At 41.4% G+C, this 12,464-nt stretch overlaps 2 protein-coding genes across 2 annotated transcripts in view; one reads left to right on the forward strand and one right to left on the reverse strand.

Annotated features, from left to right (window-relative positions):
• Positions 1-1,291: 1,291 nt before the first annotated feature.
• On the forward strand, positions 1,292-1,999 carry LOC123973344 (dual specificity protein phosphatase 12-like). Its single transcript, XM_046053282.1, has 3 exons — positions 1,292-1,421; positions 1,554-1,641; positions 1,861-1,999. Exons 1-3 carry the CDS (start codon positions 1,292-1,294, stop codon positions 1,997-1,999), a joined length of 357 nt encoding a protein of 118 aa, XP_045909238.1.
• A 324-nt stretch (positions 2,000-2,323) lies between these two features.
• LOC123973345 (interferon alpha/beta receptor 1a-like) overlaps positions 2,324-12,464 on the reverse strand; it is a 28,895-nt gene continuing 18,754 nt past the window's right edge. Inside the window, exons 5-6 of the mRNA XM_046053283.1 lie at positions 5,276-5,429; positions 2,324-2,343 (exon numbers count right to left, since the gene is read on the reverse strand). Of these exons, the coding sequence (XP_045909239.1) occupies positions 2,324-2,343; positions 5,276-5,429 (174 nt within the window). The remainder of the gene's footprint in view (positions 2,344-5,275; positions 5,430-12,464) is intronic.

A 12,464-nucleotide genomic window follows, 5' to 3' on the forward strand; every position in this document is an offset into this window, starting at 1 on the left:
AGGTTTTCTGTTCCCACATATCTGTGTTCTCTGACTTGTTGAGGAAAAAAAGTTGTAATATTATGAGACTATCGTCGCCATTTAAGGAGAATTCATAATATTTTTAAAAGTCTACCTTCCCTTTATTCTGCTGTGCATTACATTATTGCTCTGCTGGTAATACCCCTTCAAACCATCTGACAGACAGAGAAACATGGGGCTGCGTGTTAGGATGACTGACAAGGAGGTGGAAACCAAAACTGAGGTTTTTTAAATATTTATATTGCAAAAGTCTGACAGCTACGTTACCACACACCCCCACTGTCAGGACTCGCAGCGTGAGAGCGAGTTCACTTGACGGCGGTTTTGCATCAGCTCGGCGGAATTAAATTGAATTAAGTCAACGTCACCACTTTTGTTTTTCGCTGTGTGGAAAAAATTGCTTTGTGGCGTCAAGAGCGTGTGGAAAATGTCCACTGGCGAGACAGCTTTTAGCCCTGTGGCACGAGATCTCATCACACCCAGCCTACAATGATTGAAAGTATGTCAGTTGTCTATAGTGTGTGTTTAAAAGTTTTAACTTTAGCTTCGAGGCTAGACGCCACTTTTAAAGAGCACATTGTTGAAATGGATAATTATTATTAGACGCAGGACCAAATGGGAAGCTTCCGGTCAGCAAACAGATGCAAATCTGCATTTTAACGGCCAGCAGGCGGCGACTCTTCTGGTTGCAAAAACAAGTCCGGCTCCATTAGAAATAATGTTAAAATGACCCGACTTCTCAGCTGATTTATTCCCTCAGTAAACACTTTCCTGATGAGTTTATGGTCTCAGTCGCTAGTTTCAAGTCTTCTTCAACACAACACGATAATCATTTAGTAAATTATGGTCCCATTTAGAGGAAAATAGACCATAAAGCAGAGTACGCTTCACAAGTCGTTACCACGGTGACCTGATCAGGCTAGAGTGACTCGTGCCCACTGCAGTGTGTAAATTTAACCAGTGCTGTTGAAAAAGCTTATTAGTAGTTCTCTGGTGAGTACATTTAGTTTTAAGCCTGTTGTTCGCTAAACAAAATTATCAGCCCTGTTAAAATGACAATTAACGTGAATTACGGATGCACCTACACACACGGCCGTTAGCGCCACCGTCTCGTCCAAATATGGTCACGTCCGGTGCCGCTAGTTATAAAAACTCAACATGGCGGCGCCCTATCGGCCAAACTCGAGGCTTCAAAACCCAACGGGTGACGTGACTATGTCCCCTTCTTATATACAGTCTGTGCGCAGGACAGATAATTACTAGCTGGTGGATGTTTTTCAGGGTCAACCGTGGTTTTGAGGAGCAGTTGTGTCTGTATGAGGCCATGAAGTGTGAAGTGGACACCTCCAGTAGTTTGTACAAACAGTACAGACTGACCAAGATTACAGAGAAGTACCCTGGTAAACACACACACACACACAAAAATAATCGTGTTTGAATAAGACTTGGTCATCAGCAGCGAACACACACTCTTTTCCTGCATTGATCATTTTTTTTGTGTATTGATTTCCTTTGTGTGTGCTTGTGTTCAGAGTTGCAGCACGTTCCCAGGGAGCTGTTCGCTGTTGACCCCGCCCACTCCAGCTCCTCTGAAGTGTCCTATCGCTGCAGGAAGTGCAGGTGAAAGGTGGAAAAGTTTTTACAGCGGCTGAATGGGGGGAAAAAAGTTTTGTAATGATACTGAATTCATGTCATATGGGAACTAATAGACCTTTAAGCGGGAAGCTTTACTGTCTGTGCCATTTTCTTCCTCAATTTTGATGCCATTAAATACTTTAGGTATCACAATACACATCCTGACTCCAAATCCGTAAGTATCCTCTATCTTATCCTCTGCAGACGAACTCTGTTTCGTGGCTCCAGTATTCTCAGTCACCCAGTAGGAGAAGGAGCGCAAGCCTTTGGTCACAAGAAGTCCAGTAACCTCACTGGTAAGGACACAACCCTACAGTTTGCAGCCCAGAGGATTTCCAGCTAAGTTGAATAGGGGGCCGGAGAGACAGAGATACTGCATGAGGTGAAAGTAGGGGTGTAACGGTACATTTATTCATTTAGCTGACGCTTTTTTCCAAAGCAACTTACATTTGCTATATATGGGTCACAGTGGGGGATTGAACCCGGGTCTCTCACACCAATGGCAGGCAGCTTGAAAACCCCTCCCTTAAGGTCCTCTGTTTGGGAACACTTCGGTTTCCTAGTGAAATACAACAACGGACGAGCTGATAAGACGAAAGCAGCGGGCCGACATTTCCCTGTAGTGATCGGGTATGTTTCTGGCAACACGTCAAACTCGCTAATGGTATCACACGAAGGAGAACGTCACTGCAACAAAAACGAGCACAGTGCAAACGCCTTTCGGCATTTAAACAGACTTTAGACTTCGGAAAAGTTTTTTTTTTAATCTGAGCAGGCCTTCAAGCTGGGATTGATATAGATGGTATAAAAGAAGAAGAATGTCGCACTCTAATCCATATTATTAAATCTATATTTATTTATTATATTTTATTAGCTACAGTGAGGAAAATAAGTATTTGAACACCCTGCTATTTTGCAAGTTCTCCCACTTAGAAATCATGGAGGGGTCTGAAATTGTCATCGTAGGTGCATGTCCACTGTGAGAGACATTTATTTGTATGACACAGCTGCAAATAAGTATTTGAACACCTGAGAAAATCAATGTTAATATTTGGTACAGTAGCCTTTGTTTGCAATTACAGAGGTCAAACGTTTCCTGTAGTTTTTCACCAGGTTTGCTCACACTGCAGGAGGGATTTTGGCCCACTCCTCCACACAGATCTTCTCTAGATCAGTCAGGTTTCTGGGCTGTCGCTGAGAAACACGGAGTTTGAGCTCCCTCCAAAGATTCTCTATTGGGTTTAGGTCTGGAGTCTGGCTAGGCCACGCCAGAACCTTGATATGCTTCTTACAGAGCCACTCCTTGGTTATCCTGGCTGTGTGCTTCGGGTCACTGTCATGTTGGAAGACCCGGCCTCGACCCATCTTCAATGCTCTAACTGAGGGAAGGAGGTTGTTCCCCAAAATCTCGCAATACATGGCCCCGGTCATCCTGTCCTTAATACAGTGCAGTCGCCCTGTCCCATGTGCAGAAAAACACCCCCAAAGCATGATGCTACCACCCCCATGCTTCACAGTAGGAATGGTGTTCTTGGGATGGTACTCAACATTCATCTTCCTCCAAACACGGTTAGTGGAATTATGATTATGATTATTGGGATTATCTATTTTGTTCTCCTCTTACCACATGACTTTCTCCCATGACTCCTCTGGATCATCCAAATGGTCATTGGCAAACTTAAGACGGGCCTTGACATGTGCTGGTTTAAGCAGGGGAACCTTCCGTGCCATGCGTGATTTCAAACCATGACGTCTTAGTGTATTACCAACAGTAACCTTGGAAACGGTGGTCCCAGTTCTTTTCAGGTCATTGACCAGCTCCTCCCGTGTAGTTCTGGCCTGATTTCTCACCTTTCTTAGGATCATTGAGACCCCACGAGGTGAGCTCTTGCATGAAGCCCCGGTCCGAGGGAGACTGACAGTCATGTTTAGCTTCTTCCATTTTCTAATGATTGCTCCAACAGTGGACCTTTTTTCACCAAGCTGCTTGGCAATTTCCCCGTAGCCCTTTCCAGCCTTGTGGAGGTGTACAATTTTGTCTCTAGTGTCTTTGGACAGCTCTTTGGTCTTGGCCATGTTACTAGTTGGATTCTTACTGATTGTATGGGGTGGACAGGTGTCTTTATGCAGCTAACCACCTCAAACAGATGCATCTAATTTAGGATAATAAATGGAGTGGAGGTGGACATTTTGAAGGCAGACTAACAGGTCTTTGAGAGTCAGAATTCTAGCTGATAGACAGGTGTTCAAATACTTATTTGCAGCTGTATCATACAAATAGTTAAAAAATCATACATTGTGATTTCTCGATTTTTTTTTTTAGATTATGTCTCTCACAGTGGACATGCACCTACGATGACAATTTCAGACCCCTCCATGATTTCTAAGTAGGAGAACTTGCAAAATAGCAGTGTGTTCAAATACTTATTTTCCTCACTGTATGTTGCCAGCGGTTTAGACATTAATGGCTGTGTGATGTGTTATTTTGAGGGGACAGCAAATTTACACTGTTATACAAGCTGTACACTCACTACTTTACATTGTTGCAAAGTGTCATATTTCTTTAGTGATGTCACATGAAAAGATATAATCTAATATTTACAAAAATGTGAGGGGTCTACTCACTTTTATGAGCTATTGTAAGTAAATCTGTGATCAACCTCATGGTCTGTTGAAGAAAGTTGAATCCAAATTACTTACACCAGGCTACACCTAGTTGCACCACCTCAAACATGCTTGGCCAACGTGAAATCTATAAAGCCACGATGCACAGACTAGACTGGATCAAGCCCCACCTTTTGTTATCCTGGATGTCTGAGTTCTGCTTTAGTGAAACAGGCCTGTAAAATATCCATCGCATCCGACTCTTCCAACGCAATTCCAGACAACAAAATATTATCTATACTATCAAAGACTACAGTCTAGACCTGCTCTATAAGAAATGTGCAATGATATTACTTTTGTCACAAATTGGTGTTATATAAATAAAACTGATTTAAAATTGATTAACATCTCTCTCAGTGTGTTTCTCTGCAAAGTGCTAAAATGAGTCACTACATATACGTTGGCAACAGTTAATAAACCTGGGCATGTAAGTCTGTGTGCAGAAACAGCTTATTTTGGTCTTACAGATTTTACAAAAGAACTTTGAGTCTTCTTTACTCATAGTGAAGAATTTCCACGCCGACGACATGCTTTAGCATGTGTGTGTGGCTGTGCCATTAGTCGGTGTCTGTACCCCTGTGAATGTGACATAAAACGCTGACTGGCACAGGATCAGATATGGAGACTAATTGGCGCTGGTCACCGGCCACAGCCGATCAAACAGAAAACTTGTCATTGACCTCATCTACTTGAAAGACAAATGTTTTATGTATTCTAAAATGTGTGAGGGCCTTTGTCTTGGTGAAGGCTGGGGCCTTGCAGAAAGCTTTGCACTGCTTCAATCATTAAAACATTAAAGCTGGGGTAGCAATGTTAAGAGTTGATTTTGAAAGTATCAACCCAAAAAAACCCATTTCATGCACAGTGAGTGCAAAGGCAGAGGTAGGCAGTAAGGCCAACCAATCATTTCATTCTGATCGAATAAATGTAAATGTGTCGTTTTAATATGCATTACCTTCAGTCTGCATGCACTGTGGTGAGGTGAAGCTGCTGCTTTTGTTGTAGTAGTCCTCGCGTGACTGGACGCTGACACAGTACCAAGTCCAGGCTTGCAGGTTTGGCAAAGTCACCACGTTGGCACTGCTACTCAACGTTTCAGTTCTTAAAGCCTGAAGGACACGGGAGAAATGAGAACTTAGGGAGGACCCTTCATTTCATTTATTTATGAGCTAGCACACTACAGTTAAGCAGTTAAGTACAGATGAATAAACTCTACAATTAAAAAAAATAAATAACACTGTATGCACCATTTCGTACTACATCACCAAATTCTATGCATTCGACGATAACATTCTGTATTCAATTCAATTTACCTTTATTGGCATGAATGTGTAACAACAATATTGTCAAAGCATCATACATACAACATAAGAACAATCAACCCCATACATTTCATTAAACAATTAAAGTGTAAAGTAATCAAAGCGTATGTGTGTTTGTGTAAAAAAAATAAAAATAGAATTAAAAATTAAAATATAAATAAATAAAACGGTAAGCGTGTGTGCATTTTAAAATAATAATATATTAAAAAACTAAACAAAACAGTAAGTGTGTGTGTTAAAAAATTTTAATATATAAAAAAACAGTAAGCGTGTGTGTTAAAATATAAATATATATAAACAAAAATAAACTAAAATATAAATAAATGAAACAGTAACGTCTGTGTATATTTTAAGACAAAAACATTTTAAAATAAATTTATTGATTAAAAAAAATTTAAAAAAAGTGATATTTTAGTAATTGTTTTGTTTTTACATTTGACAAGTGATCAAAATAATAATTTGAAAATCTGTACAATTATATATCAGTCTGAGGTTCCACTGGCTGTCCTCACTTCATGGCATGAGGAGACATATTTTGCAGCAATTATTTCACATTTGGGCATTTCTCCCAGTAAATAGGGGAGTGTGTCTGATATGAATTCAAAAATCGGGGTATATTTGGGAAATGTTTGCAGTGTTTTTGTCTTGGTTGTTTTTTTAATCACCAGAGTTTTCCATTTTGTGAATATCTTGTACTGATAATCATTTTTTGTAATCTTACTGTATAATTCACTAAAGTGATTACTCCAAGTATTTCCATTTCTTGGATTGCCAGTTCATTCTGCTGGGTTTAGTTTAGGTTGTTCCATTTCTCCCACAACTGGTTGGACTCTAAGGATTCCTCAATTTCACAGAGCTGCTTCTTGCTGTGTTGTTCATTCTTTGTTTTTAGGGTGTACTTGTATTGTTTCAGAGTGGCCTCATATTGACAGCGTATGTTGTCGTTATCTGGGTCCCTATGCTTTTCATTTGATAATTTCCTTAAAGTTTTCCTTAGGTTTTTGCATTCAGTGTCAAACCATTTGTTATTGTTCATTTGTTTTGGTTTGGAGGCTTTCAAATTAGACAATAGAGCCAAATGATGAAATATTGAATTGATTTTGTCCACAGCAGAATTTACACCAGAATTATTCTGGGGAAATGTTTCAGTTAGAAATAAATGAGTTAAATCATGTATGTTTTGTGCCTTTTGGGATGCCCCCATGCTGTCTGGGGTCCATCTGTATGGGTATGTGCTGTTGAGACAGTTCACAGGCACTAGGGGCCTTAGACTTGGACTGAGCCCTTTTCAGATAGATAGTATTTTGCTGTGGTCTGAGAGGGGTGTGAGGGGGAAAGTTTTTTTTTTTTTTTACAAAAATTCTTGTACCCCCAAACATTATATTGAAAAGAGTATAATAACTGTCCTGGTCTAGATGAGGTATGCCAACACACACTGAATTCATGGTCTCTGTCCATTAGTCACTTTATAACTATGGTGCATTAGAGGGACCATAAATGTCTCGACAGAAACCTTTAGACCAGGGTCCAAAATTAGCACCAGCCACATGCTGGTAAAATATGCAAATACCTGGTAGATTTACTTTACTTGCCAAAAAATTTTAATTTTAATTTTGCAACCTGCTTTCGACATCATGTGCACTCCCACAAACATATTCAACACATCAGCTCAGATTTTTAGAGAAAATCAAATGTCAGCTATGCAGAGTCTTACTGAAACCTGGCTGGGTGATGGAGAATATTTTAGCCTAAATGAATCCACCCCTCCCAGTCATATTAATACTCACATTCCTCGAGGCACAGGCCGAGGAGGTGGAGTTGCAGCTATCTTCAACTCTAGCCTATCAATCAGCTCTAAACCTAAACTAAACTATAACTCATTTGAAAGTCTTGTTCTTAGTCTTTCACACCCAAGTTGGAAATCACTGCATCCAATTCTTTTTGTTATAGTGTACCGAGCACCTGGTCCGTACACTACTTATACTTAACTGAATTTGCAGAGTTTAGTCAACTTTAGTCCTTAAAGAAAATTACCACCTGTAATGGAGAAGGACAGATCTTATGTGTACACTAAGCACCCACTGAACAATGTGTACTTTTTTGTGACCACCACTTGGACTCTGAGAGAACAGTCTGTACAACGGTGTTGATTTGATTTGTAGCTCTCTGCCTTGGAAATAAGGTGATTTTAGTTTCTGGGGTGTTTCTCACTGGTGTTCATTACTTGGCCTGGAGTTTGGACACTGTTTCAGGTGTCTAAGTTGTTACGGTGATCTCATTGTTAAATTAGGATTTGGACTATGCTTAGAATGCCCAGTGACTTCTTCTGGGGCAGCTTTTTCCTGTTGTTTGGGGACAGGATAAAGGAGGGTAGGCGCTGCTATTCCAATTTTTTGTGTTTCAATTTACATTTATTCATTTAGCTGACGCTTTTATCCAAAGCGACTTACAATTGCTATACATGTCAGAGGTTGCACGCCTCCGGAGCAACTAGGGGTTAAGTGTCTTGTTCAGGGACACAATGGTGGATGTCTCACGGTGGGAATCGAACCCAGGTCTCCCACACCAAAGGCAAGCATCTTATCACATCTTACCCCAATTTATGTCACAAATGATTTTGATGTTTAACCACCATAGCAATGGCCTGGGCTTCCTAGCTGGCGACTTTAATTGTATAATGAATGCCGCTCCGGATAAATCCTCCTCTGCAAACATGTCTAACCCAAGGACATCTGCTGTCCTTAAACTTGCACAGATACTGTATTGGTGGACATATGGGAACACTTAAATCCTAAAGTGAGGGACTACACGTTTTATTCACATCCTCACAATTCATATTCTAGCCTATTTTTTAATTCTCAAAAACTTCTTACACTCTGTCCAGACCTGATGTATAGACCGTGTTGTTTCATCAGACCACGATGCTGCCGAATCCTATGGTATAGGACGCGCCTCTGTGCGATGACGTTTTCATTTCGCGAAATCTGGAAAACCTATTTTAATTAACTCCGCCGAAGCCGCAAGTCCGATTGACACGAAACTTGGCACGGACCATCTCTGGACCGAGCCGAAGAAAGTTTGTAGTGGGAATTTTGATCCATCAAAAAATGTCCCAATTACAAGCTAACAAATATTTGCAAAAACGCTAAAAACATGAAGTATAACATATCTCTGGCTTGGAAAGGCTGATTAACACAAAACTTGAGGACCTTACGTGGCATGCCCCCCTGAGCAAAATTGTGGTACAGTTAGCCCCTAGTTGGCGCTATTCAAAAAAATCCCATTGACTTACATGCATTTTATATCTCCATAACCGCAAGTCCAATTAACATTTGGGTCAATTCTTCCCCATGGGCCCCTGAAAAATTTCGTTCAATTCGGATTCTAGGTGGCGCTATAATCGAAGCTTAAAGGCCCTGGGAAATCTCATTGAAACGAATAAGATTTCCAACCATGCCACATTTTACCTAGCTTTGGAATGGCGGATCAACACCAAACTTGGGGTCCTTATGGTGCACGACCACGGGGCGCCCGGGCCGAGTCGCGTGCCCTCTGCGGGGCCGGGGGGGGGGCGGCTTAGACCCAGCTTACAACTGCTTGCAGTTCTAGTTATTATCATCATCATCATCATGATTATTATCATAAACACTACTATAAATATCTGTACCATTATTCATTCAGTCTAGGGGATTTGAAAGGTCAAAACTTTGACCTTTCAAATCCCCCCCAACTCCCACACATAGACTGTATATAAAAATGGACAGAGTCCATGACGTCACCCGCTGCATTCTAAAGAGCAGCAGAGGTAGCTTCTAAACCCCTGGTGCTGTCTGGTGGAGGTTGGAACCTGCGGCCAAGTTAAGACACCGGAAAATATGAAAAATAACCAACATTTCCGTTATTGACATTACGAGGTTTTAAATGCTTTTTAATATATAAATGTGGTAACGTTATTTTGAAACACTTAAATAAGTTATTAATTATGTTAACGTTTACATCTCAAACAATTTGAAGCAAATCAATTAACCCTTTTACATATCGTTAGTTATGTCCCCCCAACCGCCGGAAAAAACTAAGGCCGCCGGCGCCAGCAGACATCCCCCATGCCCAGCACGCCCCCCGGGCCGCCGTGCAACACCAGCCAAACCAGCAACGAGGCAAAATCAACTAGCTCAGCTGCATGCCACCAACAACCCACCCACCCGTCAAGGGCCGAGAACTCCAGGCACAAACCCAGAACAAACCGGAGCACAGCCCTGCCCCGCACCCACACTGCACATCCCGAAAACTAACTATATACTTCAGTATCCAGAGGGGTCCAACAACTGGCCGACAGAGAAATGGGGAAGCACGGATCCGAGGCCAATGAAGCAAAACAGGGACGCAAACAGGTCCCTCCAAGCCAACGAGGAAATGCCTCCCCGGGACTCCAATGCACAAACTAAACACCCAGCAGCCATTCAGAGACCCTGCCCAGGGAAAAAGCACAATGCATCAAGATGCATCGACAATCGCCCCACAATCCCACCGCAGCCCACCAAACCGCAATCGGATCAGTTGGGCATGTTAACACAGGGGTCAATGGAGATTGACTGCCTTTTGAAGCCAGCCTCAAGTGGCCATTCGATAAACTGCAGTTCAAGTTACTTCAAGACTGGTATCGGAAGTGAGAGCCGGAGGTTCCCGCTCCTTTTTGATATGGATAATCAAAAACCTTTCATCCACGCATTTGGGGGATCGAGCTGAATCTGGTAGTATAGGCCACACCCATTTCCAGCTAGACCTTTTCCCCGCTACATTGTGATAACTGAAAAACCTAATTTGATGAACTCTTCTGAAACCGAAGTCCAATCGGCACCTTGGCAGGGACAATTTCTGGATGAAGCTGATACAGGCTTGTGCTCCCCAGATTGATACGTAAAAAACTATTCCAACTATAAGCTAACAAATCTTTGCAAGAAAACCCGCTAAAAACAGGAATAGACGTCATATCTTAGGTTTGGAATGTCCGATACGTCACAACTTCCCGAAGGGCTGTATCGAATTTGGTGTCAATTGGTCTCTAAGTGGCACCATTAATCGTATATCCATTAACACTCCTATAGACATACATTCACTTTATAGCGCCATAACCGCAAGTCCCTTTCATTTCAAACTCTGGTCGTTTATTTGCCATGGGCCCTCGACTCGGGGCGAGGATCACGACTGGCGCCGGAGAGATGCCCTTTTGTAAAACAATTAAGGGCAATATCTTGCATCTGGTGCAAAGCTGTGCAAAGCGCAGTGTCATTGCTAGTTTCCAACCGACACACTTGTCATTTTCATTACACATTGCTTCAATAGCATAAGAACTGGCGCCCACAGTAGTGTTGGTCTCTAAATGAGGTGTGGTTAGGCTCATTGTTTGCACATTGCTATCTTGAGGCAGCATAAAGTGATTGTGCTTGAGGCACAGCAGTGTAACTTCATTGATTAAAATCTCCCAACAAACCGACGGCATTGGTCAGAATCGAACGTTAATTCATGTTCTGTTTTCTTCTACACATCCATAAAGTCTCACACACGGTCCAGTTTCATATAGTGAATGTGTTTGGAGTAAAGCAGCTGTCCTCCTGATCAATGCTGAGCTCCATCAGAGCATCTAGATTTCAGAAGCTGAAAGAATTATGTTTCCTCTGTCAGTCCAGTCAGGTTTATAACAAAATTTTTTTGTATTCCTGCTTAAATGTCCCACGATATTTGCTGTGACTTTACTGTTCAAATGGAAATGTTTAAATGACTGATGGTCAATTAATGGTTTTAACACTGATTGGTGTACTGCATGTTACACCCCAAAACACACCCATGACTAATTCATAGACCAAGTACAACCCTTTTGAACCATTTTTTGTCATTAAAGTAGCAAAATTGGAGTTGGACATGCCCCAAACGCAACTGCACCACACACTTGGATCGTTAAAATCGGCCGCAAAATATTTTTGCTCATGCATTCTGTTTCATTCAGAAACACACACAGTAATGCTTTCTACAAATGCTAGATGGCCGGGCCTTTAAGAACAATCAAAACAATGAAATTCATGACTGAAGCTTCAAATTAAATTTATTATTTGGCATCACCTTGTTCCCTCTCATGTTCCGCTGTGTATTTTTACATTGAATAAAATGTTTTAGGTAGTATTTTTTAATCTATATTGCCTATATTAATCTTTAATACCACATACATGGTATGAAGGCTTACTGTGTTGACCTGATGTAAAAACAAGGAGTAGGTGAAAGGCCTATTCAGACAAGGAGCAACGCTCCGTCTACATCCTCTCTTGGATCTGTAGGGTCGCTCTGCGCCCCTCATGTGGACAGACAGAAACACGCACAACAGTTTCACAGGATTATGCCTGCTTGTTGCTCTGTCTGTCAGATTGCCCTTGCTTCCCTTCCTGCCCGCTCACCTCTCATGGCCTAAGGAGGCCTTGCATCATCAATGGAGAAACTTCTATAATGTCTATCAATCTCTCTGCAGCACATGCAGTTTTAAAGAACATGTACAGTGGGTACGGAAAGTATTCAGACCCCTTTAAATTTTTCACTCTGTTTCATTGCAGCCATTTTCCAAAAATCAAAAAAGTTCATTTTATTTCTCAGTAATGTACACTCAGCACCCCATCTTGACAGAAAAAAACAGAAATGTAGAAATTTTTGCAAATTTATTAAAAAAGAAAAACTGAAATATCACATGGTCATAAGTATTCAGACCCTTTGCACTCATATTTAACTCAGGTGCTGTCTATTTCTTCTGATCATCCTTGAGATGGTTCTACACCTTCA

Source organism: Micropterus dolomieu, linkage group LG07 (assembly GCF_021292245.1).
Source record: "Micropterus dolomieu isolate WLL.071019.BEF.003 ecotype Adirondacks linkage group LG07, ASM2129224v1, whole genome shotgun sequence".
Classification (NCBI taxonomy): Eukaryota; Metazoa; Chordata; class Actinopteri; order Centrarchiformes; family Centrarchidae; genus Micropterus; species Micropterus dolomieu.